Consider the following 24507-nt stretch of genomic DNA (forward strand, 5'->3'; position numbering starts at 1 on the left):
CGTGTCTGGATGCCAGTGAATGAGGGGTGCATTACAAGAAATGGGGCAGAAGAGGTAGGTGGGAGTCAGGTCCAGAGCCTCTGTGGGTCATAGTCAAGACTTGGGACTTTATCGTGAGTAGGTTGGGAAGCCCTGTGAAGGCTCTGAGCAGGGAAACGGCAGGTGTTGGCTAACTTTTTTAGAAGATGACACCTGAAGATGCTCTGCCTGACCGCCAGGTAGAGCATAGATGGGCGGGCTGAAGTGGAAGGAGAAGCAATACTGGGGGACGTGGGGCATCGAGGCAGGCAGCCTTTGGAAGCTGTTCACATGAGAGGTAATGGCAGTGTGTAGTGGGGGGCGCTGTGAGCCCCTGACGAATGGTTGGACCGAGGGTCTGTTCTGAAGGCAGAGATGAGTGGCCACTGAATGGAACATGGAAGGATTTTGGCCGGAGCCCCTCAGGGAGAGGGAGTGCTGTCTCCTGAGGTGGGGAAGCCTGGGGAAGAACCAGGAAAGCGGAGTCCTGTTCCAGATCAAGTCTGAGGGGCGGATGGGACGTCTGAGTAGGGAAGCTGAGTCAGCAGCTGCGTGTAGGAGTCCAGGGCTCAGGAGAGGCTGGACAGAGACCCTGCCCTTGTCACCTGGAGATCTCCCAGGGGGAGTGCAGAGAGGGAAGACCCCCACAGCCCAGCCTGTGCAGTGCTAAGGGGACATCTCGGGCCACGTCCTGGTGGTGCTGACGGTCCCCAGCACTGTCATCATGCTGTTGTTACTGGCAGTGAGACTGCCTTATCGTGGACTCTTCGCGTGTCCTCACATAGGAGGAGATAAACCCGGTGAGAGAGGATTCAAGGGTGCTGCTTCCTGGCTCACCTCCCACCCCTCCCACACGGTACTGAATGGACGACCTTGCACGTCACGGTTTTGTCAGTGAGGCTGGAGCCTCCCAGACAGTGGACATATGTGGCCCGTTCTGGGCTTTCTTCTCTAGCTGCTTCTCAGACAGCCTGTGGCGGAGTCCAATTTGCTTTGTTTTGTGTTTTAATCCATCGTGGCCTGAGACTTCAGAGAAATACAATACAAATGAGCTACTGGGAAAGTAAAATTAAAAAACAGACAGTGAGCTCAAATGTTGATTATTTGATCCGAGCAGACTGAAAAGGACTCTGTCAAGTCACTGTACAACTAGGTTCTAAGGGTTTTTATTCTGTGTCTGTGCTTGTCTGGTTCTGGATGAGGGTGAAACAGGGTGGGGGTCCTGCACCGGCCCACAGACATACTTTGAGTACCCCTCACTTGGAGGAATCGAGAATCAGGAGAGGGGACATTGCTCAGCCACAGCAACCGTCCGAGGAAGCCCGTTGGGTTTCCCGGCCCTCCAGACTCTGCTCCCCCAACTGCTGGTCAAAGGCCGGGTCACAGCTGACCGGTGGTTCTCAAAGTCTGTTTCCTGGACCAGCAGCACCAGCAAGTGAGAACGTGTTAGGAACACACACAGTCTGGCCCTACCCCGCGGAATCTCCAAAACTCTGGGCCGAGGTGCCTCCTTCGGCGGTGTGTCTGGCCCTCTGTGGTTCCGATGCCCCCTGAAGTTTCAGAACCGCTGCTGTAGGCAGGGTGAGGCTCTGTACAGGCATAAAAACCTGACTCTCACCTCCTGGGAGTATTCATCGAGCCCCTTCCCTGATGGTTCTCAGCTCTGGCGTTGGTGAAAATGTGCTGCTGGGCTGCCCTCTGGATGCTCCCCTGTGCGGGCCAGGTGGCGCCCTCGTCCTGGGGGAAGGTCTGGCCTGCGCGGCTTCAGAGGAGAATGGGAAGTTTTACATCAGTACATTTTAGAGATAAATGAAGTTTCGGCCACACTGGCAAGCCTTTGTCTCTTTGGATGAATTTCTGACGGGCAAGATTCTAAACCCATTACTGATGACCCTGTCTTCTCAGAAAGGCTTCTCAGCATCTTTAACGCTTTCTTCATGCCCCAGGTTATCATGCCACGTGTCATTTCTGTCCCGGGCCCTAACAGTGGTGCCCTCTGGCTCTTGAAGCGTGCTGGCTCCTTCCTCCCCACACAACCTCACGTTGCTGGCCTTCGAATGGTTCTCGTTCTTCGGGACTTTTCTCTGTCACAAGCTGGCCTTGTTTGTTCTCGTCTTGCCACCACCCACAGCCACTTTCCCTCATTTCCTTTCTGGTAACATTTTTTTCTCCTCGGCTCTGGGTGACACGGCCAGACCGCTACCTCCGTGAGGACCGGGTCTCTGAGAAGAGCTGCTGGTTCCGAGGGGGAGGCCTTCCTGTGAGGAAGCAGGTGGGCTCTGGTGCACACGTTAGGACCCGGGCTTTGAGCGCCCTCGGGGTCTCGCTCGGGTTTGCTTCTGGACCTCGCCGGCACCCCGGGCGGATGAGGTTGCCGCTGAGGGGCTTCTGGAGCGTGGGGTCGTGTTGATGCCCACGAGGAGCCCACGGTGTAGGCGATGGGTGGACAAGAAGGTGGGGGGCCGGGCGCGGAGCTGCCGTAACTTCTCTGCCGGGGCCCGGGGACAGGTGGGAGGAGCTGCACACGCTGGCCAGCGCGCCGAGGGAGTGGCACGTGCTCACGGCCGAGCAGGTGGAGGACGCCACCAACGGTCTCCTGAGCGCCCTCAGCACGTCTGCTCTCTGCACCGCCGCCTCTCCAGGTAAGGCCTTCCGGGCTGGGGAGGAGCCGTCTTGCCCTTGGTGAAAGTGGGGTGGGGACGGTTCCTGGGGGCCAGAGGTCGAGAGGCTCCCCAGGTAGGGGGCTAGAAGCTTTGGTGCTGGGGGGCTCTGCTCTCTCTCCCTGTGTCACACCCTGTGGGCTCTCTCGGCCAGGAACCCTGAGCTTGTCTCCATGGGGTAGAGGGGCCCAGGGCTTGGGGCCCAGATCTAGGGGCCCCCTGTGCCTGTCCCCTCCTCAGGCGGGGAAGAGCCGGTCAGCTCCCCGCATGGTCAGGTTCAGCTGGGGGGAGGTCTCTGCATTCCCGGTTGCTGTCGTCAGGGTCTACCCAGGAGCACGCTGTGTGCAAGGAACACACGGGCACAAGGGTGTGAAAGCAGTGTGCGGGGAATGCTTAGAGACCGGCCCCGGTCCGTTCTGCTCTGCAAGAGGCAGAGGGTGGCCCGGGTTGAGGGTGATGGAACCACGGCTGGGGGAAGGAAGTGTAACCTTGTCTTCTCCATCCCTGTGCCCTGTGACACAGACTGCGAGGTCCAGCCTCACCCCTGTGAGCACAAGACGCTGGAGACGGTCAGGGAGCTGGTGGGCAGTGCCCGGTGCTGGAGAGGATCGCGGGGGAGCAAGGCCGTGCTGGCGGCAGTCTGTCCCTTCTCCAGGTTTGTCCACATGGTCTGGGGTCCGAGCCCGAAGACACGTCTGGGTGGAGAAGGAGGCCCCCAAAGCTGAGTGCTGAGTGCAGGGAGAACAGCTGTTTGGGATCTTGGCCAAGGAGAGTGACAGGGATCAGAGAATGCCTGGTGGGGGGTGGGGGGAGATAGGGACAGAGTTATGGGGTCACGGGGGGGCATCATAGCGAGGGTCACAGCTACACAGTGGCAGGGTCTTATAGACACACTGCCTAAGTGCCCAGAGTGAGTGAGGGTGACAGGGTCACAGCTCTTCTGGAAGGCTCATAAGCGACTCAAAGTTAGTCCACTAGGGCCGTGGTCTGGACTTGGGATCGTGGTCTGGTAGTTTGGTTCCTCTGAATACCAGTTTCCATATTTATGGGGCCGAGTGAGGCAGGAGGTTTAAGGTCTTGGATGAATTCCAGTTGTGGAGGCCATGGGAGATGCAATATTTGTCAGATCTGGAGCCTGGGCATTGTAGAGTCTCTGCTGCTCTGTGGTCAGCCATTTTCTCGAAAATTCCTGGACTGGTTCTTGGCCCTTTATCCAGACTTCCTGCAGGACAGCAGGTCAGCACCTGGCAATCCCACATTTCTGCCTTTCCTGGAGATCCAGGGGTGACGTTTGAACCCACTGTGTCTTTGCCCCTTGGCCTGCCCTCAGGGATGAGCTCAGGAGACACAGCAATGAAATGGGTTGGTTGAAAACCCATGAGCTATCGTGCTGGGCCGAGGGAGAGTCCAAGGACTGTCTTGGTAGGGAAGGGCCATGCCCTGACCATGGGTCTGAGGAAATGGGGCCGTGTCAGAGGCCACTAGAGGCCCTCTTCAGAACCCAAGCTTTCAAGTGAAAGGAGACAGTTCTTTGTTTCTCCCTGAACATGTTCTGAGCATCTGCTGTGAGTCAAGCAGCATGCGGGGAGCAGATCGGCACAGACACTGCCCCCAGGATGCTCATGGTCCAGAGGGGGCTTTGGACAAGAGGACCAGTGACCACTGTCAGGTGTCTCAGGTGCTAGGATGGGGCCTGTCCTCCCCAGGACATCATGGAGAAGGGGTTGCTGGAACAGTTGGGAAAGATCTGGGAACCCAGTGGCGCGCTGGGCAGAGGCATTCAGAGTTGGGAGCCCCGGGAGAGGCTTGTGGGTAGGACCCACTTCGTGGCTTTGTGCTCAGATTCTGGAGTCAGACTGCTGAACTTTTCATTCCAACGTGGCCACTAATGAGCTGGGAACCTCCCACCCACCCCCTTCTACATTTGAAAGGCGGCTAATAACCTTACCGACCCCAGGGGGTTGTGGGGAGCAGATAGAGCGTTCATATGAGTTCACTAATATTGCAAGCTTCTGGAATGATGCCTACACAGAGGAGCTCATCATCAATCCCCTCACTCAAGAAACACTCACTGAGGGCCTCCTGTGTGCCCGGCACCGTCCTATGTCCTGGGGAATCGGCATGAAATGTCTCAGAAAGAAATCTGCCATCACGAGCTGATACTCCAGCAGTAAATACAGCAAAAGCGTAACACAAGCTATTAGGTAGTGATGAGTGCCACAGAGAGAAAGAATGAAGTGGTGGGTCAGGGTAGGGGTGGGGAGGTGGTGGTTGGGAGCAGGGTTGTAATTTTAAATAGAGCAAGGAAGGCCTTGCACAGAGTCCAGACCTGAGGGAGCCTGGGCACATCTAGGCAAAGTCCTGTGGCCAATCCCCGCTCCAACAACGCCGATTTCCCATGCAGGCTGGAGGGGGGGCGCGGGGCATCCACAGAGCTTTGTGGGCTAGGACTTGCGGTTTTATGAAGTCACTAGGAGGAGATGTGGACAGAGAGATTTCTCTTTAATGAGCTGGCAGCTTGGCAAACTTCTGATTGCAGCAGCTTGAGTTTTGTAATTGACTTGGCTCTTATCCCAAGTGGATGTTCTGCTCCAGGAAAGACTCTGCCCTAGAGGTGAGCCTAATTAGCCTGCCCCAGTGGTGGGGAGCCTGGGGGTGTCACACAGCCAGAATCCACTTGTCTAATTCCCACTGCTTTCCCGCTCCGCCCCCCCCTTGGTGCTAGCCCTGGAAAGGAATTCATAATAGAAAGCTCTTCTCATAGTTCAGAGTTTTGAACACAGAGTATTTCCAAATTCTGACATGATAGCCAATTTACGTTTTAAAAAAATTGATTCTGGGTAGTTTGAAACATTCCCCACTCTATGTGCAACTTAAAGCTGGGGTAGAATAAAAGAAAACAGGGTGGTCTTTCTTGACCCCTATCTTCATAGGAATCTTCTATCAGCTTTTAGCGTTTCAAATAACATTCCAGGTTTTGGCCTTCCTGTTAAACATTTGATCTCCATCATTTGCTCCCTTGGGTTATAGCTGGAAGAGAGTGTACCGAAGCCACCGTTCCACCTGCTACAGGACCACGTGCCCAGGTACAGTCTGCCTCTTGGATTCTCTAGCTCTTTCTGGGCCCTGGGACTCGGCTGGCTTCCAAAGGGGCGTTTGCACTCCTGGGGCAGAGGGCAGTTTGGGAACCAGCTCTGGGGTCGAGAGACAGGCATTTCAGAGGCAGAAGAGCACGCTTGTGCCGCACTCAGTCCTCTTTTGCTCAGTGGTGTTTTTCACTAAGAACGGAGTGAAAACTTTGGAATCGCCTTCCTTAACCAGTGCCCCTTGCGTTGACAAGAGGCAGAGAAGGGCATGCGTTGAGCACCAGCTTTGCAGGTAGAAAGCCTCACATGCAGCACCAAACTCCAGACCAGATACGTAAGCCTCAGTTTCCCCCTCTATAAAACAGGGGTAATGGTCATCCTGTGTCTGGAATACCCATTTCCCTGCTCCGTATGACAGCGGGCATCATAATTGGGATCCTAGGGAAGATTGAGTAGGTAATGTCCACGCAAGTATTGGCTTCATTCAACCTGTTCCCCAGGGGGGGCCTCCCTTTTCCTCACCAGGGGGTCCAGTGCACCCCACGGACCCGAGAGCAGAGAAATTACACTCAAGCATGTTGACATCAGTCCCTTATGGACTTGCTTCTCCCGAGGAGGCAGGGAGCATGTCTCCTGGGTCCTTCCTGTCCCTGGGTTTGGTGATCTCCTCAGCATCCTGTTTTAAAGTTCTCACATTGCTGGCTTCTGAAAGGCAGGAGACACTGAAAGTTCAGTTTTTGCTCAGAAATTAAAGTTTGAGCACCTAAGGCTTTGGAGCCACAGTGACCAGGGGCTGCATCCGAAACTTCCCCTTTCTAGCTGTCTGGTCTTCACGGGACAGCTAGGGGCTCCAGCGCCCCTGTCTGAAGTGAGGGGGGCCTTTACAGGACTCATCAGGCAGTGAAACGAGATCGTGCACGTGTGGCGCTTAGTGGGGTGCCTAGCGCAGAAGAGCGGCTCAGTTAAAGGCCCGTGTCTGTGCTGCTGTTGAGCCCCCTGGTCGTTTCCATGGTACTCCCGGGGCAGAATGGCAGCCCAGGCATTCTCCATGAGCCTTGATAATCCCTATCTTCAAAAAGCAGAAACTTTGGTTTCAGTGACGTGATCCCCAAGTTATATATCAACATTTTCATGTAGAAAGGCCAGAAATCTCCACTTCCACTGGTAGCCATACAGCTAGTTAGGAAGCCCTGTGAATATAAGACACACGAATTCATGAAGCTCCTGCCTGTTCTCCGAAACTCTATGAGGGAGGGCGTGTGGCATTATCTGCATTTTATAGTAATTGATACGAAGCTCAGATAGGATCACGGATAGGACACTTCAGATGTGAACTGTGGCTCCCTGGGTAAAATACCCCATTTGAAAGAGTTGTGGCCCAGCATTTGGACCTCATATCCAAAAACAAATATTGTCTTTACCTGTTACGGAGCGTTGGCTGCCTGCCAGGCTTTGTGCTCAGACTTTCCGCGGATTAGTTCATGTAATCCTCACAGCAACACTGTGGAACAAGTCCTCATCCTTTTTAGTGGAAGATACTGGGGCTTGCCCCAGCTAATTAAGGTGCCCAGGTAAGCAGAGGCCATATTCATTGGCTCCAGGAGCCAAAGGCTCCCCGTTTGGCTGTGCCAGCCTGCAGAAGCCGTTAAGAACCACCATGGAGGACTTGAGGAACGGCACCTCCCACACTGCAGTTTCCCCGCATCTCACGACACCTGCGTGGGGCCATGATGCTACTGAGATCTTCATCCTTAGGGAGCCTTGGTCCAGTACCAGTTCATCGTCATGGCCACCCAGAGCTCTTCTAGGCCTCCTCGGCAGGCAGGGGTGGTGATGAAGGCCCATCATGCAGTTTCCTAGGGCTGCCAGAGCCAAGTACCACAGACTGGGGGCTTAAACAACAGAAATTTACTTTCTCACAGTTCTGGAGGCTGGTGAACAAGATCAAGGAGTCGGCAGGTTCTGTTTCTTCTGAGGCCTCTCTGCTTGGCTTATGATGGTCGTCTGCTCCTGGGATCCTCACGTGGCTTTCCTTCTGTGCACCTTGCTGGGGTCTCTCCCTCTTCTTATAAGTCAGACTGGGTTAGAGCCCATCCTATGACCTCATTTAAACTTAAGGAGCCTTTAAAGACTCTTTAAAGTCCTTCTCTCCAAATGCAGTCACATTCCAAGGTCCTGAGGGTTAGGACTAATACATATGGATTTGGAAGGATGCAATTCAGGCCATAACAGCCCACGGGCCATTGGCACATCCCCTGCGAACCTGTGGTTCATGCAGGCCTGATGGAGCCCACCGCGGTGTGTCCTTTGTACCCACACCCAGCCTCTCCTTTGCGTACCTCACTCGCTTCCTGTCCTGTCTTTGCCCCAGGTGCTCTGGCTAGGTCCCTAGTGGTCCTGGGGGATGGAGGGAGCTGGGCCCTGGTGGGGCAGGAGGCCTGCTGGACTCACAGCTCTGATCAGATCCTTTCACACATCTGAGCTGATGTGCTAGGCTCTTAATGGGCATCTCTCCGATAGGCGCTTGTGACTCGCAGCCCTGCCAGAATGGAGGCACGTGTATTCCAGAAGGACTGGACAAGTACCACTGCCTCTGCCCGCCGGCCTTCGGAGGGGAGGCTAACTGCGGTACGTAGCACAGGACTGTTGGGGAGCAGCGGAGCCTGGGCTCCCCCTGTCCACTTCCCACTTCCTAGCTACTAGACAGAAATGGGCCCTTGGATTTCAGAGCCACCTACTTTGCAAACACACCACTGACCTGATGTTCCATGTGAACTAGCCTCTGAGTGCTCTGTGAGTAGGTGACTGCTGGGGCTGCCCGGGGTAGGACAGCGGCTCCTGGCTTACTGGCCCCAGAGTGGGCCACTGCCCTACCCCCGTGTGTTGATGGGCCCCGTTGCTGACCCCAGTCGGACTCTGAGGCCTGGTTCTGGGCAGAGTCTCATCTCCACTCTCACAGGAAAAGGAGCAAGGGGCCTAAACCCTTTTTGGTTTTAAAGGTATGAGATGAAGATTACAGTAAACTCTACCCTATAGGGTTGTGGAGAGTTTTAAATAAGGTAGATGTAAAGTGCTTTGTAATGATGCTTAACACATAGCAGGAGCTTGTTAAACAATAACTTTTTAATATATATACATTTATTACTATGAATTTTTAAGTAATTATCTAAAAAATCCAGTGCTGGGTCAGCTGTATACGGAAGAACCAAAACTTGACCCCCTACCTCACAAGCTACCCACAAACCACCCACAAACCAGTGCCAGCTGGGTCATAGATCTAAATACAAAAGCCAAAGATATGCTTCCTTCCTTCTGGAAGGAAACAGAGGAGCATATCTTCATGACTTGAGGCAGACAAAGATTTCTCAAAGAGGACACAAGAAGCAGGAACCATAAGGGAGGAAAGTTCTAGATTACATTTAAAATTTTTAAAAAGTGGTCAGATGGGAGACCCAGGAGGGAGAGCTGTGTCTCGCCCTAACTTGTTGAGGTGCTTCCCAGCCCCTGCCCCCTCAGTGTCTCTGCCCTGACTCACTCCTGCCCGGGAGGGGGGCTGGGTGCCTCGAGACGGTTGGGATGGTGACCCGCATGCTCCCAGTGGCTGTAGTGTGACCGCGGGCTGCTGTGATCCTGGCAGCCCCAAAGCTGAGCCTGGAGTGCAGGATCGACGTCCTCTTCCTGCTGGCCAGCTCAGCGGGCACCACCCTCGAGGGCTTCCTGCGGGCCAAGGCCTTCGTGAAGCGGTTTGTGCAGGTGTCGCTGAGCGAGGACTCCCGGACCCGTGTGGGTGTGGCCTGGTACAGCGGGGAGCTGGTGATGGCAGTGCCTGTGGGCGAGTACCGGGACGTGCCGGCCCTGCTCCAGAGCCTGGACAGCCTTCCCTTCCGAGGTGGCGCCACCCTGACGGGCAGTGCCTTGCGGCAGGCAGCGGAGCAGGGCTTTGGGAGTGCCGCCAGGACGGACCAGGACCGTCTGCGCAGGGTGCTGGTCCTGCTCACCGAGTCACCGTCCCAGGACGAGGTGGCCGGCCCCGCGCGGCAGGTGAGGGCCCGAGAACTGCTTCTGCTGGGAGTGGGCACCGAGGCCGTGCGGGCAGAGCTAGAGGAGATCACCGGCAGCCCGAAGCACGTCCTGGTCTACACCGGCCCCCAGGACCTGTTCCGCCGAATCCCTGAGCTGCAGGGGAAGCTGTGCGGCCGGCCGCGGCCAGGTGAGGTCCCCGCGCCCCGCGGTAGTGGTGCTTCTCTTGTAAGAGGTTAACAAGGTACGTTTGTCGGAATTAATGACCCCGTACGGATGCAACTTCATTTGCTAAGGACCTCAGCCCTAGTTCAGAGTTCCTTAGTTTTTACTTAGTGACCTTTTGTGCTTCCAAGAATTCTGTCTCGGACCCTACATTACAGGTAGTCGTCGTGTCTTCTCAGGCTCCTCGTGGTGGCCGCTGCTCAGATGTGCTTGTGCCTGAGCGGTTTCTAAAAACCAGTGAATCTGACCCACTTACTCCATGCCTAATCCTTCCCCCTGGCTCCCCTCTGCCTTGGAAGAAAAGCTGAGGCCCTTGCACTGGCTTCCGAGCATGCCCTGCGGCTGGTCCTTCAGGCCTCTGTACAGCCCCCGTGCAGGGGGAAGGCGGAGGAGCGGCCCCTCAGGCCCCCTCCCTGCCCTCCACGAGCTGCCCAGACCTCCACAGACCGGACTCCTCACAGAGAGTCCGCTTGCCGTGTGGCTCCTGCTGGTCCGTCTCGCGGGACCCCGCTTCCTCCCCCATGCCCGCTCCCGGGATCTGTGATTCTGGGTTGGTTTCGTGGCTGTCTCCCCACAGACCGTCAGCCCGGGGAGGGAGACACGGGCCCACTTTGTCCACTTGGTATAGTGGCGCCTGGAGTACAGTGCATGGCACGCGGAGAGTGCTCAGTAACGGGAGGGATGAGGGTGTGGGCGGGGAGCTGTCACAGAGGGTCCCCAGAGCTCGGGGCTGACAGATGGTAGGCATCTGTTTCACAGTTCAGAGGTGGGTGGCCTCAGCCCACAGGGCGGCTTGGCTATCTTGGGGTTCCACCTTGAGGTCCAAGGTCACGGCTTATCGGCCAGTAGTAAGTAGGGGGAAGGAAAGTGGAAGGCAAGTAGCCCCCTTTTGAGGACAGATTTTGGAAACTACAATTTCCAGCCACATCCAGTCAGAACCTCAGCATGTGGCCACACCTCTCTGCCAGGGAGTTGGGGAATGTGGTCTAGCCCCGCATTCACATGTCCTAATAGCTTAGGAGAGGGTGGAGGGTGGCTACTGCAGGGGATAGACTGGCTGACCCGACCCAGCATGGTCCCTCTTGCTGGCCTGGTCCCGCGGAGGGGCTCTGCTGGGCACGGCCCGGCCCGGGGCTCACCGGCGCGCTCCCACAGGCTGCCAGGCCCGGTCCCTGGACCTGCTCTTCCTGTTGGACGCCTCTGTCTCCGTGGGGCCCGAGAACTTCGCCCAGATGCAGAGCTTCGTGAGAAGCCTCACGCTGCAGTTTGACGTGAACCCAGACGTGACCCAGGTCAGCCTGGTGGTGTACGGCGGCCGGGTCCGGACAGCCTTCGGGCTGGACACCCATCTCACCCGCGCTGCGGTGCTGCAGGCCACGAGCCAGGCCCCCTACCTGGGCGGCGTGGGCTCGGCGGGCACAGCCTTGCTGCACGTCTATGACAAAGTGATGACTGTCCAGAGGGGCGCCCGGCCTGGTGTCCCCAAGGCTGTGGTGCTGCTCACGGGCGGGATGGGGGCGGAGGACGCAGCGGTCCCTGTCCAGAAGCTGAGGAACAACGGCGTCTCCGTGTTGGTGGTGGGCGTGGGGCCTGTCCTGAGGGAGGCTCTGCGGAGGCTCGCAGGTCCCCGGGACTCCCTGATCCACGTGGCAAGCTACGGAGACCTGAGGTACCACCAGGATGAGCTCCTCGCATGGATATGTGCAGGTGAGTGGGGCTGTGCACGCCCTCAGTGCCCCTGGGGCGGGGCGGGGGTACTCAGCCTGAGCCCCCAGGCACGTCATCAGCAGGATGGCCAAACTTGAGAGTTTTTGCACCTCATTTGAATAGAAGACCTCGTTTGAATACCTACAGATTCCCCCAGGAATCTAAGGACCGGGGTTGACTCTGACCTGTAGTGAATGACAGAGCTAGGAACATAGGCAGTCAGGCCACCCGGCCCCAGGGCATCCTTTTGCCAGTGACCTCTTTCCTGCCTTTTTTTTTTTTTTAAAGATTTTATTTATTTATTGGACAGAGAGAGATCACAAGTAGGCAGAGAGGCAGGCAGAGAGAGAGAGGAGGAAGCAGGCTCCCCACCAAGGAAAGAGCCCGATGTGGGGCTCGATCCCAGGACCCTGGGATCATGACCCGAGCCGAAGGCAGAGGCTTTAACCCTCTGAGCCACCCAGGCGCCCCTCTTTCCTGCCTTTTTTAAAAGTGTATCCGTCCCAGTAAACACTGCTGCGTGCCCAGCGCACGTGAGAGGGAGAGAGTCCCTGCGTGCGGCAGGAGAGCTGGTGGAAGTTGGGTCTCTGACCAGCCGTGCGGTGTGGGCCATCCACCCTGTGTTGACCTCCGCCCTGCTGCTTAAGGGCCCACAGAAACACGGAGATGCGTGGCCTCACCTCTGTCCTGGGCTTCCTGAGAGGAGGGGGTCCTTGCGGCTGACCCAGGCTGGGCCCTCTGGGCATGCTTTCCCTTGCAGAAGCCAGGCGGCCGGTCAGCCTGTGCAAGCCCAGCCCGTGCCTGCACGAGGGCACCTGCATCCTGCGGAACGGGAGCTACCGCTGCGAGTGCCGGGACGGCTGGCAGGGCCCTCACTGCGGGAACCGTAAGTGCGGTGCTCGCGCTGCCTGTGGGTGCTGGGTGGGGGTCACTTGAGCCCTGCTTGGCCCTTGGGACTCAGCGGAATCAGGGGCGAGGGCGTTGGCTCAGTGGAGGGCCTCCTGCAATGGTTTGTTCCTTCTCGCCCAAAACATGCGGTGGGGGCCACTGGCATCCCAGGCGCTGTTCCTGGTGCAGGGACATAGCGGTGAAGAGTGAGCAGCTCAGCCCTCCTGGAGCTCCCCTGCCGGTGGAGAGGTGGGCAGTGAATAAGCACATTTCACGGCGGGTCGGCGCCAGGCTCAGTCGAGAAAACAGCAGCTGGGAGGAGGGTGTCCAGGGAGGCCTGGGTTGGGAGACAGTGGAGGCGGAGAGGCAGGAAGGCAGGACGTAGGCACAGAGCGGGGGAGGCCAGTGGGAGGTCATTCTCAAGCATTTCTCTCTGCTCAGGAAACTGAGAGGAATGGCCATCCACCGAGGGAGGACTGGGGAGGCACTGGTGGTTGGAGCAGAGCACAGTCACAGCCTAGGAGAGAGGTCTGGACGGGACAGCCAGCCATGCTGGGCAGCATTACAAGCCCACTGGGGCTCCCGCACTTGAATTTCAAGTTAGAGGAGCCAAGCGACTAGCAGCAGATGGCCCCTTGGAGCCTCGGGCTCAGGTAGTCTGAGGCCGGGGAGCAGACCTGAAGGCCCGTCAGCTAGGGCCTCTCTGGTCTGGCCCTGGTGCTTGGGTTGGGGAGCAAGGGAGACAAGCGTCGGGGCCCACAGGCTGCCCACTGGGGAGAAGAGGACTCAGACACTCCTCCTGTCCTCAAGGTTCGCCTCTCTCCCAGGGTCCTTGCGAGGAGATGCCCCCAAGGCACGAGGCTCCCACCCAGAGCCTGCAGAAGGGCAGCAGCCCTACCCCTCCCAGCAGCCACCCAGAAGGCCCGGGCGCCCCGGGCGCTGAGAGCACGCCTGCGGCTGCCTGTCTCCTGAGGTCCTCAGAGCATCTGCCTCCAGCTCCACAAGGAACCCTCCCACCCATGTCCCTCAGCCCCAGGAAGAGCTGTCCTGACTGTGGACTGTGCTGCTTAGGGACACGGCAGCAGCCAATTCGGCCACTACCAAAGCTGTCAAAGCGTCTTGATGTGTAACTAAATACTGACTTTCCGTCCCTGGGTGTGCCCTGGTGTCCTCTGCCAGCTTCCCCCTGAGGAGAAACAAAGGAGCTTGGAGAAGGTCAATGTCCTGTTTGAAGCTCCCTTTGCCCTCAACAAACGCTAAATAATGTTATTGGGATGGTACCGCTGAGGAGGAGGCCTGCACTGCAGTATCCTTGGGACCACCGGAGCCATGGCATTTCGAGACTGAAAACTGTCTTTTCCCAGAGATGTCCAAGTGCATTTGCTTTTAGTTTGAGAAGGGGCTGGAGTGGCATTTGTGACCAGATCTGTGCGTGGCAAAGACCTAGAAAGACTCCAGACTGAAACGTGACGGTGAACCAGCTTGTTTGACTATGGGAGAGGAGCTGAGCGTGCAGACCACCCTGGTCTCCAGGGGCCGGGTGACGTTGGCACCGGGCCTGAGCTACATTCCCTTGGAGGGGCTTCCTTGGGAGGTTACTTAGTGGGGGCTAATTGGGCAGTGCTTATTGCTTGTCCTTTCTTGGTAGGACAAGGAGGAGTGGAATTCTTAACAAATATGACCTAAAGAAACTTAGAGGGTACGGGCTTTTTGAAGCATCAAACTTATGCTATTTAGGTGGTTTTGCTTTCCATGTCCAGTTTTGAAAGGACTATTTCAAGAAACGATGTTGGTTATTTAATGGAACCCATGTGGCAAGAGGGCTCCGCGGGCTTATGTTTCTGGCAAACTAGGTACTCAGCCCCGCAGTCTTCAGGAAACACTTCTTCCCCTTGGTTGTGTGGTTGGGATTTGGGTTTTCAGTAGAAAGCTTTGCAGAGCTGGGACCTAAGTCCAGACACTTTGTCCTGACTTTTCTTTTTAATGTTAATAATGTAACTGTTTTGCATGCAAATGTTCAAGGCTACTTTGATTTAAAGTGCAGGGAGAGGTCATCAGATGGTGTTGTTAGACATCACAAAGGAACGGTCATTTTCATTCCCATTATTACCTTTGCTGTGGTAGCAGCGGCATCAGGGTAGGGTCACGTGTCCACCTGGCAGGTGCTGAGAGGTGATGTCAAAGAACTTACATGAACCAACCGTCTTCAAATTGACAGCAGGTTCATCATTTTGTAGTGTGAGCTCCTTGTCCGAGTCAGTGCTAATGTGTGGCTGGCCCATTTGAATTGCTTCAACTTAAAAAAAAAAAAAAACAACAGAGCCATGGGCTCTGGGCTTACACATTAAAGGCTATTTCTAGTTTTAGGTCCCAGCCCTCAAGCCTTTTTTTTTTTTTTTTAACCTTTTCTAGGGAAGGTGTCACTGAATAGTTCAACCCTCTCCATGCCCCAGTAGTGGCAGAGGGAATTCCTTTCTTTTAAAAGAAACTGGCCTTTAAGTACAGAGAAATAGGGTTTCCTTGGAAAAATTTAAACAGTACAGATAGATCATCAGTCTTTTGTTTTCTGCATGATCCCAATTCCAGCCAACTCGCTGGATGCTCTAATCCTAAGAGTTAATTCTCTTTTCTAGAAAGATATTTATAAATAATCAGACTCATCCCTTCCTTTTGATGTTTATACGAGTACTTTTGTCTAGGACCTCTGAAATAATGTATTTAAAAGCTCTGGTGTCTGTTTCTGGACCTGAAGGGATCTTCCATCATTCTATGTTACTTTCTGTGGTTGACTTTATCAGGTTAGGAATACTTTATTAGGAGTGTTGAGATGATCTTTTTTACATTTAATCTGATATCATAAATGGCCCATTAGTATATTTTCAGTTCTTGAATCACCTTTGCTTCCTTGGATAAACATGATGTGGTCGTGACACATGAGTCTTTAAACACTGTCGAGGGACGCCTGGGTGGCTCAGTTGGTTGGACGACTGCCTTCGGCTCAGGTCATGATCCCGGGGTCCCGGGATCGAGTCCCACATCAGGCTCCCAGCTCCATGGGGAGTCTGCTTCTCCCTCTGACCTTCTCCTAGCTCATGCTCTCTCTCACTGTCTCTCTCTCAAATAAATAAATAAAATCTTTTAAAAAAAAAAAAATAAACACTGTCGAATTTTGCTTGCCAATATTAAGGTATTTTTCATCTTTGTCCAAAAAATGAGAGTTGATTTTTCTTCTGTGATTTGTGCTGGATATTTGGTACCATGACTATGCTAACTTTATAAAATGGAAAATGCATATTCTTCAAACTAAAGGCGTTTTTTTAAAATTCTATTTAATTTTGCCTCAGGTTGTTTCTTGTTTCAGTCATTTCAATGAGCCAGATTTTGTCTTGTTTTAAGTAACATTCATGCATGGAACTTTCTTAATTATTCCTTAGGCAACCCTCCAAGTATTGGTACATTTCTCTCCCCCAACAATTATGTAGGGGTGTGTTTCACTTCTAGGAGGGCCGGGTTCCAGCCACTTATCTGCAGAAACTGATCACAGGTGTTTCCTTTGTGTTATCCTGGGGAAATCCTCTTCATGAGTTAAGGCATGAGTTAAGGAGGCTTAAAGTCTCCTGCTAAGATCGCACCTTGCAGTTCTACTAGTTTTTACTGCACATGTTTTGAACGTCAGTGTGTTTTCCCCTTAAGGTCGACGTCTACCAGGCACTGCCCCAAGCCATTCCATGAACTACAAGAAAACCCCAAAATACAGGTAACGTTTTATTAAAAAAAAAAAAAAAAAAAAAATCTAACTCACCACTTGGTAAAGGACACCAAGTGTATATGACAAAGGAAATAAATGCCCTGGGATTAGGAAGACAACAGGAATCGAGAGACCTTTAGTTCTCAGGAACCAGTGTTAGAGAATGCTGATTGACAACCCCCAGAAACGAGGCAGGAACGGCAGACGAAATGTTTCAATCAGTGTTAAAAACAAACAAAACAAAATAAAACACTGCATCAGAAGAAAAGACACAAAGAACAGCACTGCTAATTCTAGGAGGAGGACGGTGTCAACCTGAAACAGAATTCACCATGTTTTTCTTGGAAGGCGCCTGGACATTAAGCAGAACTTAAAAGAACTTCTCCTCGAAAAATGGCCCAGCCACAGGACTGCATCTGTAAACGCCAGGTGATCTTTCCTCCTATGGTAATGTAAAAAGTCAGACCTCAAAAAGATCCCTCTAAATCTGAAAAAGACACTTTTTGCTGTTCTAAATTACAGGATTATGAACTTTTTTCCCCCCTATATAATACAGTATCATTTAAAATTTTATTTAAAAGCAATTGATTCAGGCCTGCTTTAGGCTGGAAAAAAGTCCTTAATTTAGTGGGGACAGCACCTCATCTTGGTCCCAAATATTCTCACCGTTACTGTTTCTCAAGATGCATGTCATGGATGGCTTCACACAGGTGGTCGCGATGCTGCTTAAAACCACAGAAGACAGAGTTGGACCTGCTCATGTTGGAGAGAAGTCGAAGCTTGGACGAGAGATGGCAGGAGTTGAGGTCTCCTCGGTCACCCAAGCCACATGACCAGTGGAACAGGGTCCTGCTGCCTTGATTTCTTTTCCACCAAAGTCCCACCATCAGTTGCTTTTCACTACTTAAAAAGCTTGATAAAGCAGTTGATGAAAACGTCAAAGAAAAAACACAGAAGACCCCTAAATACAGCAATGTCTTGCTTCCATCCAGTAGCAGTTAGGTCCCCAGAGAAGCCCTCTATTTTGTTGTTGTATTATTTCCTTTGGCTCTGAAAACGGACAGAGCCTCCTCTGAGCCACGCTCTCCGCCCAGAGGACCACAGTCCTTCCTTCTCCTTCAGAGCAGACTCGCCTCTTGACAGCGTCGCTGCTTTCATGAAGACTTTAATGAAGCAGGATTGTCACCAAGGTCCGTGATGGCAGGAGAGTCTTTAGATGAAGCTTGTCTCCTAACTTGTTCCTTTCTTCTCCCATTCCTAGAGTACCATTCAAATACCAGCACCCACCCCCCCCAAAAAAGAAGAAAGTTAGTTTTCCTCTGTAGCAACCTCCATCTACATAGAAACAGCGTTAAGGAGAAATATTTTTCTGAAGCGTAGAAGCATTTCACAATAGAGATGCCACTTACGTTCAACCCTTGTCTATTTCCGATCTGGGGCACCTGCTAAGAGGATTCAGAGGTCGTGGCCCAGCAGAGCTTGCTGGGACTGCTCTGCCACACGGGCCACAGCAGGGAGGGGGCGGCAGCTCAAAGGCTCGCCTGGGCTTAGCCTCCAGTCATTGGTGCTGGGGGCTTCACACTCTCTCAAGCAGGCAGGACAGAAACCAGGAGCAGAGTTTCCCCCGAACAAAGGCTGCCCTCAGCATGTTCTTTACAGTGCAAAGGAGGAAAAGATTGACAACACTTTCCATCTAGCCCCCAGGGGGAATCCAGGAAGGCCTTCTGTCTGTTCACACCTTACCAAGCCTTCACCACCATTTGGCTGGGGGGCTTGAGGCAAATCCTTTCACCTCTCTGAATCTGTTTCTTTTGTTTTAATGGTGGAAGGCCTTTAGAATCACTGACTTTCTGATTTGAAAACTGGCCAGTCACGGCCTGTCTCTGAACTTAGGGAATCACCCCGGCCTCTACAGATATTCCAGCGGGGGATGGTTGCAGGATCCGGTGTCCTCGGGCGGACTGGTAAGAACGCTGGACCCCGCGACGCACGCCTTTCTGGTTGGCCAGAGCCCTCTCAGAGCTGGTGCCGGAAGCAGGGGAGTGCTTCCCGGGCCAGAAGAGGGGGCCCCACCTTAGCAACAGTTTTGCCTGGTGGCCCTGAAGGAGGCTGGGTGTGACCGCTTACCTTGGCTTTCTGGAGGACAGTGCCTTTGCCCGTGACCATGACCGAAAGAGGCCTGTTCTTGAGGGCTGTTGCCGAGTTGACGGGGGTACAGTCTGGGGTGGGGGTGGGGGTGGCGGCTTTGGGCTGTAGCGGTAAGAGGAGAGCAAGGCCTGAGCGGAGGGCCGGTCATGGGACCCCCTCCCCCCAGCCCCACCCCAGGCGGCGCTGTAGGCGGCACAGAGGCACCCCGACTCCTGCCACTTACCCGAGGGCTCACGTTCTCCAAATGTGTGGTGTCCACAGTGGTGCCCAGCGTCACAGGCCCGGCTTCCGCCTTCTTCAGGTTGTCCTTCACCTCCACGATGTTGAGCTCAAGATCCACACGCCTTCTCTCCTCGACCCGGCACTCCTCGTCGATCTCCTTCAGCCTCTGCTCCAGGCTGGCCAGGGCGCCCTTGTCTGTGGGGGGAATTCAGCTGGGGGGCTGAATTCAGGCAACGGCACCCCAGCTGGGTGTGGACCACAGCTCTGGCTCCCCCACACTCAGAGCTGGGTCCTGCGTTAGCATTCTGCAAAGGCTGGTACACACTCTGGGGGAAGAGAGCTCTGCCTTCACCAGAGGGCATGGGTCTGAGGTATAAAACCTTCTGGTAGGTTCTTCAGGGCTCTCAGTGGTTTTGATATCTGCTGTGGTTGCAGCAACCCCCAAGGAGAGAGCAGCTTTAGTAATGACCCTTGGAGAATGGCTATGCTGTTTCCACCTGCCCCACTGAGTTCCTGCAATCCTTCCGGCACTCCAGGCCCCCCTAAGCTGACCGGGAGTGGTGGGCCTCAGTTCTGGCATTTCCTCAGTCCTGTTTTATTCTCACCCTGCAGTCCTCAGGTTGGTACCAGAGCACCAGAACTGATGGCTCAGGAAACTAGAGCAGAGCCACATGGCACCGCGGTTTCCCCTAGCCGTGAGCTCCGGGCCAGCAGCCACTGCCATGACGTATGCCCTCTTTCCAAGCCTAGGGTGAGCCCTCACCTGTCAGCCCCTGTCCGAGGACAAGTAGGCACAGGGCCCGATGGTAAAGAAAACTTTGCAGAGAATAAGCTGAGAAGATGTCATTGGTGGTTTTGGAACTGGGGTCCTATTTTCGTGGTCGGTATCCATACTTTGAGAATTACTTTCTTTTGCTCTGGTGAGTTATTAGCTTAGGATTTCAGGGGTGCTTTGCCAGGAGAATGAACTCTAGTGGAAGTTTTCTCCTCTCCTGCCCAGAGACTCCATACAGGAGGGAAAGGGCTGGGGCTCCCTGGCCCTGTGTCACCACCCAGGTCCCACTCCAGGTTTGCAAGGACCGTCGTGGATGAGCCTCTGGTCATGCTTGTCCCAGCTCTGCAGTCTCGGCTGGGCAGAAAGGAAACCCAGCTTCCATCAGAAAGCAGATTAGTGGTTGCCTAGGGAACGGGATGGTGGAATGGGACCGCTAATGAGTATGGGCGGTGAAATGTTCTGAGGGTGTCTGGTGCCGGTGGCACAGAGCCAGGAAAATTCTAAAAACCATGGCGTCGTACAGCGTAGATGGGGCAGCCATCTGATCTGTGACTTGTATCTCAATAAAGCTGTTCTAGAACAAAGAAAGCAGGTGACTCTGGTGGAGGAAGGTGAGGGGGGCACAGTCATGTTCGCGGCTTCCCAAGAATCAGCCGGAGTTTGTCCCCAAACCTGCCTCCCACACTTGCATTTGTGGGTGTGACTCTGCAATGCGAGATGGACTCTGAAAACGGGGCAGGTGTTTCAGGGGTCCCCTAAGAGGTAAGTTTCTTCGAGGAGATGGCTGCTGAGTGACAGGGGAAAGATCGGAAGATGAGCTACAAGGACTCGGACTTCTTTGCACGTGTCAGGAAAGGGGACCCGGGCCAGCCGGCAGGTGGCCTGTGTCTCAGGCAAAGGCCTCGGTACCACGTTTGAAGAGGGGACATGTTTAGGTGAAAATAAAACAGTGATGTCTACATGTGTGATTTTTAGAGACTTCCTCCTCTGACCGGTTTTGTCTGCTATCTACCATCCTGCTGACAGCAGGTCAGAGGGTCTCTGTACAGAAGAGCCGCATTTCAGACAGGACGTGGGGGAGGACAGGGCAGGGGAGCTCCCCGCCCCCCCCGCACTGCAGGCGGATGGGGGCCAAGGCTCATGGGCCGCCCGCAGGGCCACAGATCCGGTTTCCTCCCGCGGAGAGCCCAAGCTCTCTGCCTGACCTCCCCACCTGGGAGGCCCCTTACCTGTGCATGTTAACATGGTCTCTCTCAGCTCCCGTTTCTCTTTCCGGAGCTGAGCCAGGTGCCCCCGGATTTCTTCTTTCTTCTTCTCCAGCCTCTCCTTTTCCTCTGAGTACCGCTTCACCTCCGCTTCTGTCCTATTCTTGCCAAGTTTGATCTCTATGGACCCAGAGAAGAGTAGCCCCAGGTCAGCCAGGCTGGGACACATTCCACCCCCTCCCCCTTCCCCCCGCCCCCACAGGCTCAGACACAACCCAAGGCTCTGGTAGTGGCTCAGAGCTGAATACCAGGCCAGCCTGGCAGGGACGGATGAGGAAAACGGGCCCACACTTCCTTTGCTGTGTGACCTTGAGCAAGTCCCTTCACCTCTCTCCACCTCTACTTCTGTGTCTGAAAGGGCGGGAACTGGACTAACTTCTCCAAGCCATTTCCAGAACATGCAACTCTTATCTAGCTCAGGCACCTGCACTGGCCACCCTCAACCTCTCCTTCACAGGTGGGCTGGCTCCGGCTGGGGTGACGGCCGCCGTGTCGGGGCAGCTCGACGGGAAGGAGATTTTCTGCTGCTCAGTCTGGATTTTGACTGTCGTGGTTCTCCGGGAAGGCTCCTCGGGCTCTGGACTCTCCTGCCGCAGAGTCTGCTTTGGGGGAAACAAACGCGGCTCAGCCAGTCCAGGAGTCGCGAAGGTGAGGCCAGCTTCCCTGTGTGGGGAGGGCCTTACCTGCAGCTCGGGGTTCTCTGGAGACTCTACCAGGGGCTCATCGGGGGCAGGGCCCGGGTCTGCAGGGAGAGTCTCGGCAGGAGGGTCCGGCTGGGGTGGCGGTGGGGACTGGGCCCGAGACTGTGCACCACTGGAACTGTGCAGAAAGGACTTGACAGGTGTGAGGTCCAGGTAGACTCGGTCGGGCGGGGACTCGCTCAGAGCATCTGTCCCAGGGGCAGCTTCCTCTGGCATTTCCGCCTGCGGAGGAGAGTCGGGGGGCTGTCACTATCGCCTCTGACCCCTGCGCTGTGGAGGGGGGCGCCAGACCTGCCTCTTGTCCCTGCCCCATTGCTGGGGTTCACAGGGACCCGCCTCCTGGGGAAGCTCCTACTGAGCTGGACTTAAAAGGCCAGGGTATGAGTCCTGGGTTTACCATCCAGGAGGTGGGAGGCCCAGGACATCATATTTATTGTTCCTGAATCTCATTTCTTGATCTGTAGAGAAGAGACTAGTGCACATCCTTATGGGGGCCGTTAGGATTAAATGGGACGATCCACAGAAGCCCTCACTATAGCACAGGGTTCGGTGTCCAGTAAACGGAACCTGCCATCGCTATGATTGCCCACCATCAGTGTGGGCCTCACAGGTTAATGGCGTTGTTCTTCCCAATCCCGACACCTCTCCTCCCACCCTCCCACTGCCACGGCGGTTCCCTAGGCCAGGTGCACCGCACACAAGATGGCCTCGTTGCACTAGGTTCCTGCACCCTGCAGGGGACTTGGAATCCGCCCATCTTAGGGACAATCTGCTGGTCTCTGGCATCAAGGTTTGGTGGGAGGAGGACAGGACAGCCCAGGTCGCTTCCCAGCCTGGGTCCTTACCACAGCCGTCAGCTCTGACGTTTCCACGTCATCATACAGCATCTCCTGACGGTCCTGTCTGGGCAGGCCATCGATGTAAGTGTTCGGCTCTGAGAACTTTCTCTGCATCAGTCTGGAAGCCCCGGCGAGACACAGCGAGAGGGGTTTGATGAGAGGGTGGTGAAAGCCACCAGTCTCAAAGGATTCATGACGACGCGAGGTGTGGCAGGAGCCGCAGGCCGTGCAGGGGACCTGGGCCCAGGCATCGACCTCGATTTCAACTCCTGTATTTAGGGATATCTCCTCCCTCTCTTCCCAGGCCCTTCTTACTGGAACTCCCCGTTCTGAATTTCTCTTCCAGGAAAACAAACTTCCTTGCCCCCATAGCTCTCCTCTCTAGATCCTACTGCCTTCCCGCCCGGACTCCTCCCTTTTAGGACCTTCTTCCAACCATGAAATCCTTTCTCATGTCTTCATCATCACGATGCCCTTGGGCAGCCCAGCCACATCCCCATTTTTGGACACAGGAAAGCCGATCCCACTGCAGCAGCTCGGACAGCTTCCCTGACAGCTCCCCAAACCACCCTGATCCAGGAGTGCTTCTCCCAGAGCCCCATCTGCTTGCCTGGAGAGCAGAAGTACCGACCCTGCTGATTTCAGTGTGGGCCAGGACTTCAGGGGGAAGCCAGGAGAAAGCGCTCCATCGGCAGCAAAGGAAGGGGACGGTCAGGAGAGGCACAACCTGCCATAAGGAGCTGGAGAGCGCCCACGCAGGCCGAAGGTGCTGTGCGTCCCCCTACCCCGCCCCACCCCAGGCCTGACTCCGCTCCTCACTGTTCTCGGGCCCCGTTTCCCGCTCCTGGATAGAACAGGACTGACCCTGGGTTCTCAGCTGCCACCCTGCCCAACGGAACAGGCCACGGGGGGGGTTGGGGGGGGGTTGTCAGCCTGGGCCCATGTCGGGAAGCATGGCTGGGAAGGGAGGGTGCGATGCCACAGAGCCCCTGAACACTCACAGCAGAGAGGTTTTGGCCGCACTCACGATACAGGACACCCTGTCGGCGTCCACGTAGTCATAGGTGAATTCTTCCGGGTCTGTCTTGGAGCCTGACTCAGAGAGCAGGAGGCCCAGCCAGTGGCCCATTTCCTCAGAAGACTTGGCCTGGAGGAGACCGAGAGGGACGACGTGAGCAGAGCCGGAGGGTGCCCAGCCCTCCCGGCCAGGCCAGCAGCGCCCCCGCCCAGGTGCCCAGGCCTCACTGTCACTGGCTTATCTCGTCCCTGTGCCACCAAACATTTCCTGCTACTGTGGATAGCTTGGCGCCCCCCTCGGTGACGCTGTGGACATCTGTCCAAGGACCAGCCGTGGTTCATAGACATGTGGGTCTAGAAGGCTAATGAGCCCCGAGAGCAGGCATTGGAGGGGGGACACCTCTATTTTATAAACTACCACGAGGCAGTCTAATCACCCTAATCTGTAAATACAAGACCAGAATCCTAAGAAATAACAAGATTCAAATTCGTTTTTGTTGACAGTTTCAATAAAGTCAGTGTCAGGATAAAGGGCATGTTCAACACCCGACACCAGCTCGGCTGGCTCTCGTGAATAACGAGGTAAATCCCGGGGAAGCTGGAGCCCAACTTCCTCCAGCGGACTGTGCGGTCGAAGCAAACACATACACTGGGGAGCTGTTAAAACACCAACACTGTTTCTTGCCTTTTTAATGAGAAAACACTGGGAATCCTATAAAGACTTCAGGTTTACTTGTTCGAGGACCAGGAGCCACCCCACTGGCATGACACGACTCAGCTGAATGGCTGATCCCTCTGTGTTCCTCCCAGAGAGGCTGCTGGGAGCAGGGCTGGACATTGAGCTGCTTTTTGTCTGCCCTTCCCTTTCCAGTGGGCGTTTCCATCCGCTTTGCGTGGGCACCCTTAGCTCCAGCCACCACCCTCTCTGCTCTGGGCAACTGTGGTGGCTCCCTTACCGGTCTCAGTGTGTCCCTTCTGGTGGCCCTTCCATCCCTTTCCCTGCCCAGCAGCTGGAGGAAACATCTTGCAATCCCAAGCTCAGCATGCCACCGTCCCCTGAAGCCCTCCAGGGTGTCCCCTGGCTCTGAGGACTGATCCTGCCAGCCTCCTTGCGCACACCCCCTGCCCCCAGCTCATGGGGCTTTCCCACAGTGCACAGCACCCACCCCACGGCTTTCCAGCAGCCGT

General features: G+C 55.1%; 2 protein-coding genes across 10 annotated transcripts in view; one reads left to right on the top strand and one right to left on the bottom strand.

The window, feature by feature from the left end:
- LOC111145035 (von Willebrand factor A domain containing 2) overlaps positions 1-13547 on the top strand; it is a 37287-nt gene extending 23740 nt beyond the window's left edge. Inside the window, exons 6-13 of the mRNA XM_022499649.1 lie at positions 2527-2660; positions 3201-3333; positions 5709-5764; positions 8285-8392; positions 9402-9974; positions 11165-11716; positions 12477-12602; positions 13432-13547. Of these exons, the coding sequence (XP_022355357.1) occupies positions 2527-2660; positions 3201-3333; positions 5709-5764; positions 8285-8392; positions 9402-9974; positions 11165-11716; positions 12477-12602; positions 13432-13547 (1798 nt within the window). The remainder of the gene's footprint in view (positions 1-2526; positions 2661-3200; positions 3334-5708; positions 5765-8284; positions 8393-9401; positions 9975-11164; positions 11717-12476; positions 12603-13431) is intronic.
- A 2832-nt stretch (positions 13548-16379) lies between these two features.
- Positions 16380-24507, bottom strand: part of LOC111144838 (actin filament associated protein 1 like 2) — a 97050-nt gene continuing 88922 nt past the window's right edge. For 2 of the 9 annotated variants that reach the window (XM_022499364.1, XM_022499362.1), the window contains 8 exons: positions 23304-23449; positions 22309-22420; positions 21446-21685; positions 21187-21346; positions 20727-20882; positions 18736-18917; positions 18480-18602; positions 17236-17609 (listed from right to left, as the gene is read on the bottom strand). In XM_022499364.1, coding sequence (XP_022355072.1) covers positions 17583-17609; positions 18480-18602; positions 18736-18917; positions 20727-20882; positions 21187-21346; positions 21446-21685; positions 22309-22420; positions 23304-23449 — 1146 coding nt within the window. In that variant the 3' untranslated portion in view covers positions 17236-17582. Of the gene's footprint in view, positions 17610-18479; positions 18603-18723; positions 18918-20726; positions 20883-21186; positions 21362-21445; positions 21686-22308; positions 22421-23303; positions 23450-24507 lie in introns of all 9 variants that reach the window. The other 7 variants (XM_022499363.1, XM_022499361.1, XM_022499368.1 and 4 more) reach the window with 4 other exon arrangements.

This window comes from Enhydra lutris, unplaced genomic scaffold (assembly GCF_002288905.1).
Source record: "Enhydra lutris kenyoni isolate GAN:26980312 unplaced genomic scaffold, ASM228890v2 scaffoldscaffold12, whole genome shotgun sequence".
NCBI lineage: Eukaryota > Metazoa > Chordata > Mammalia > Carnivora > Mustelidae > Enhydra > Enhydra lutris.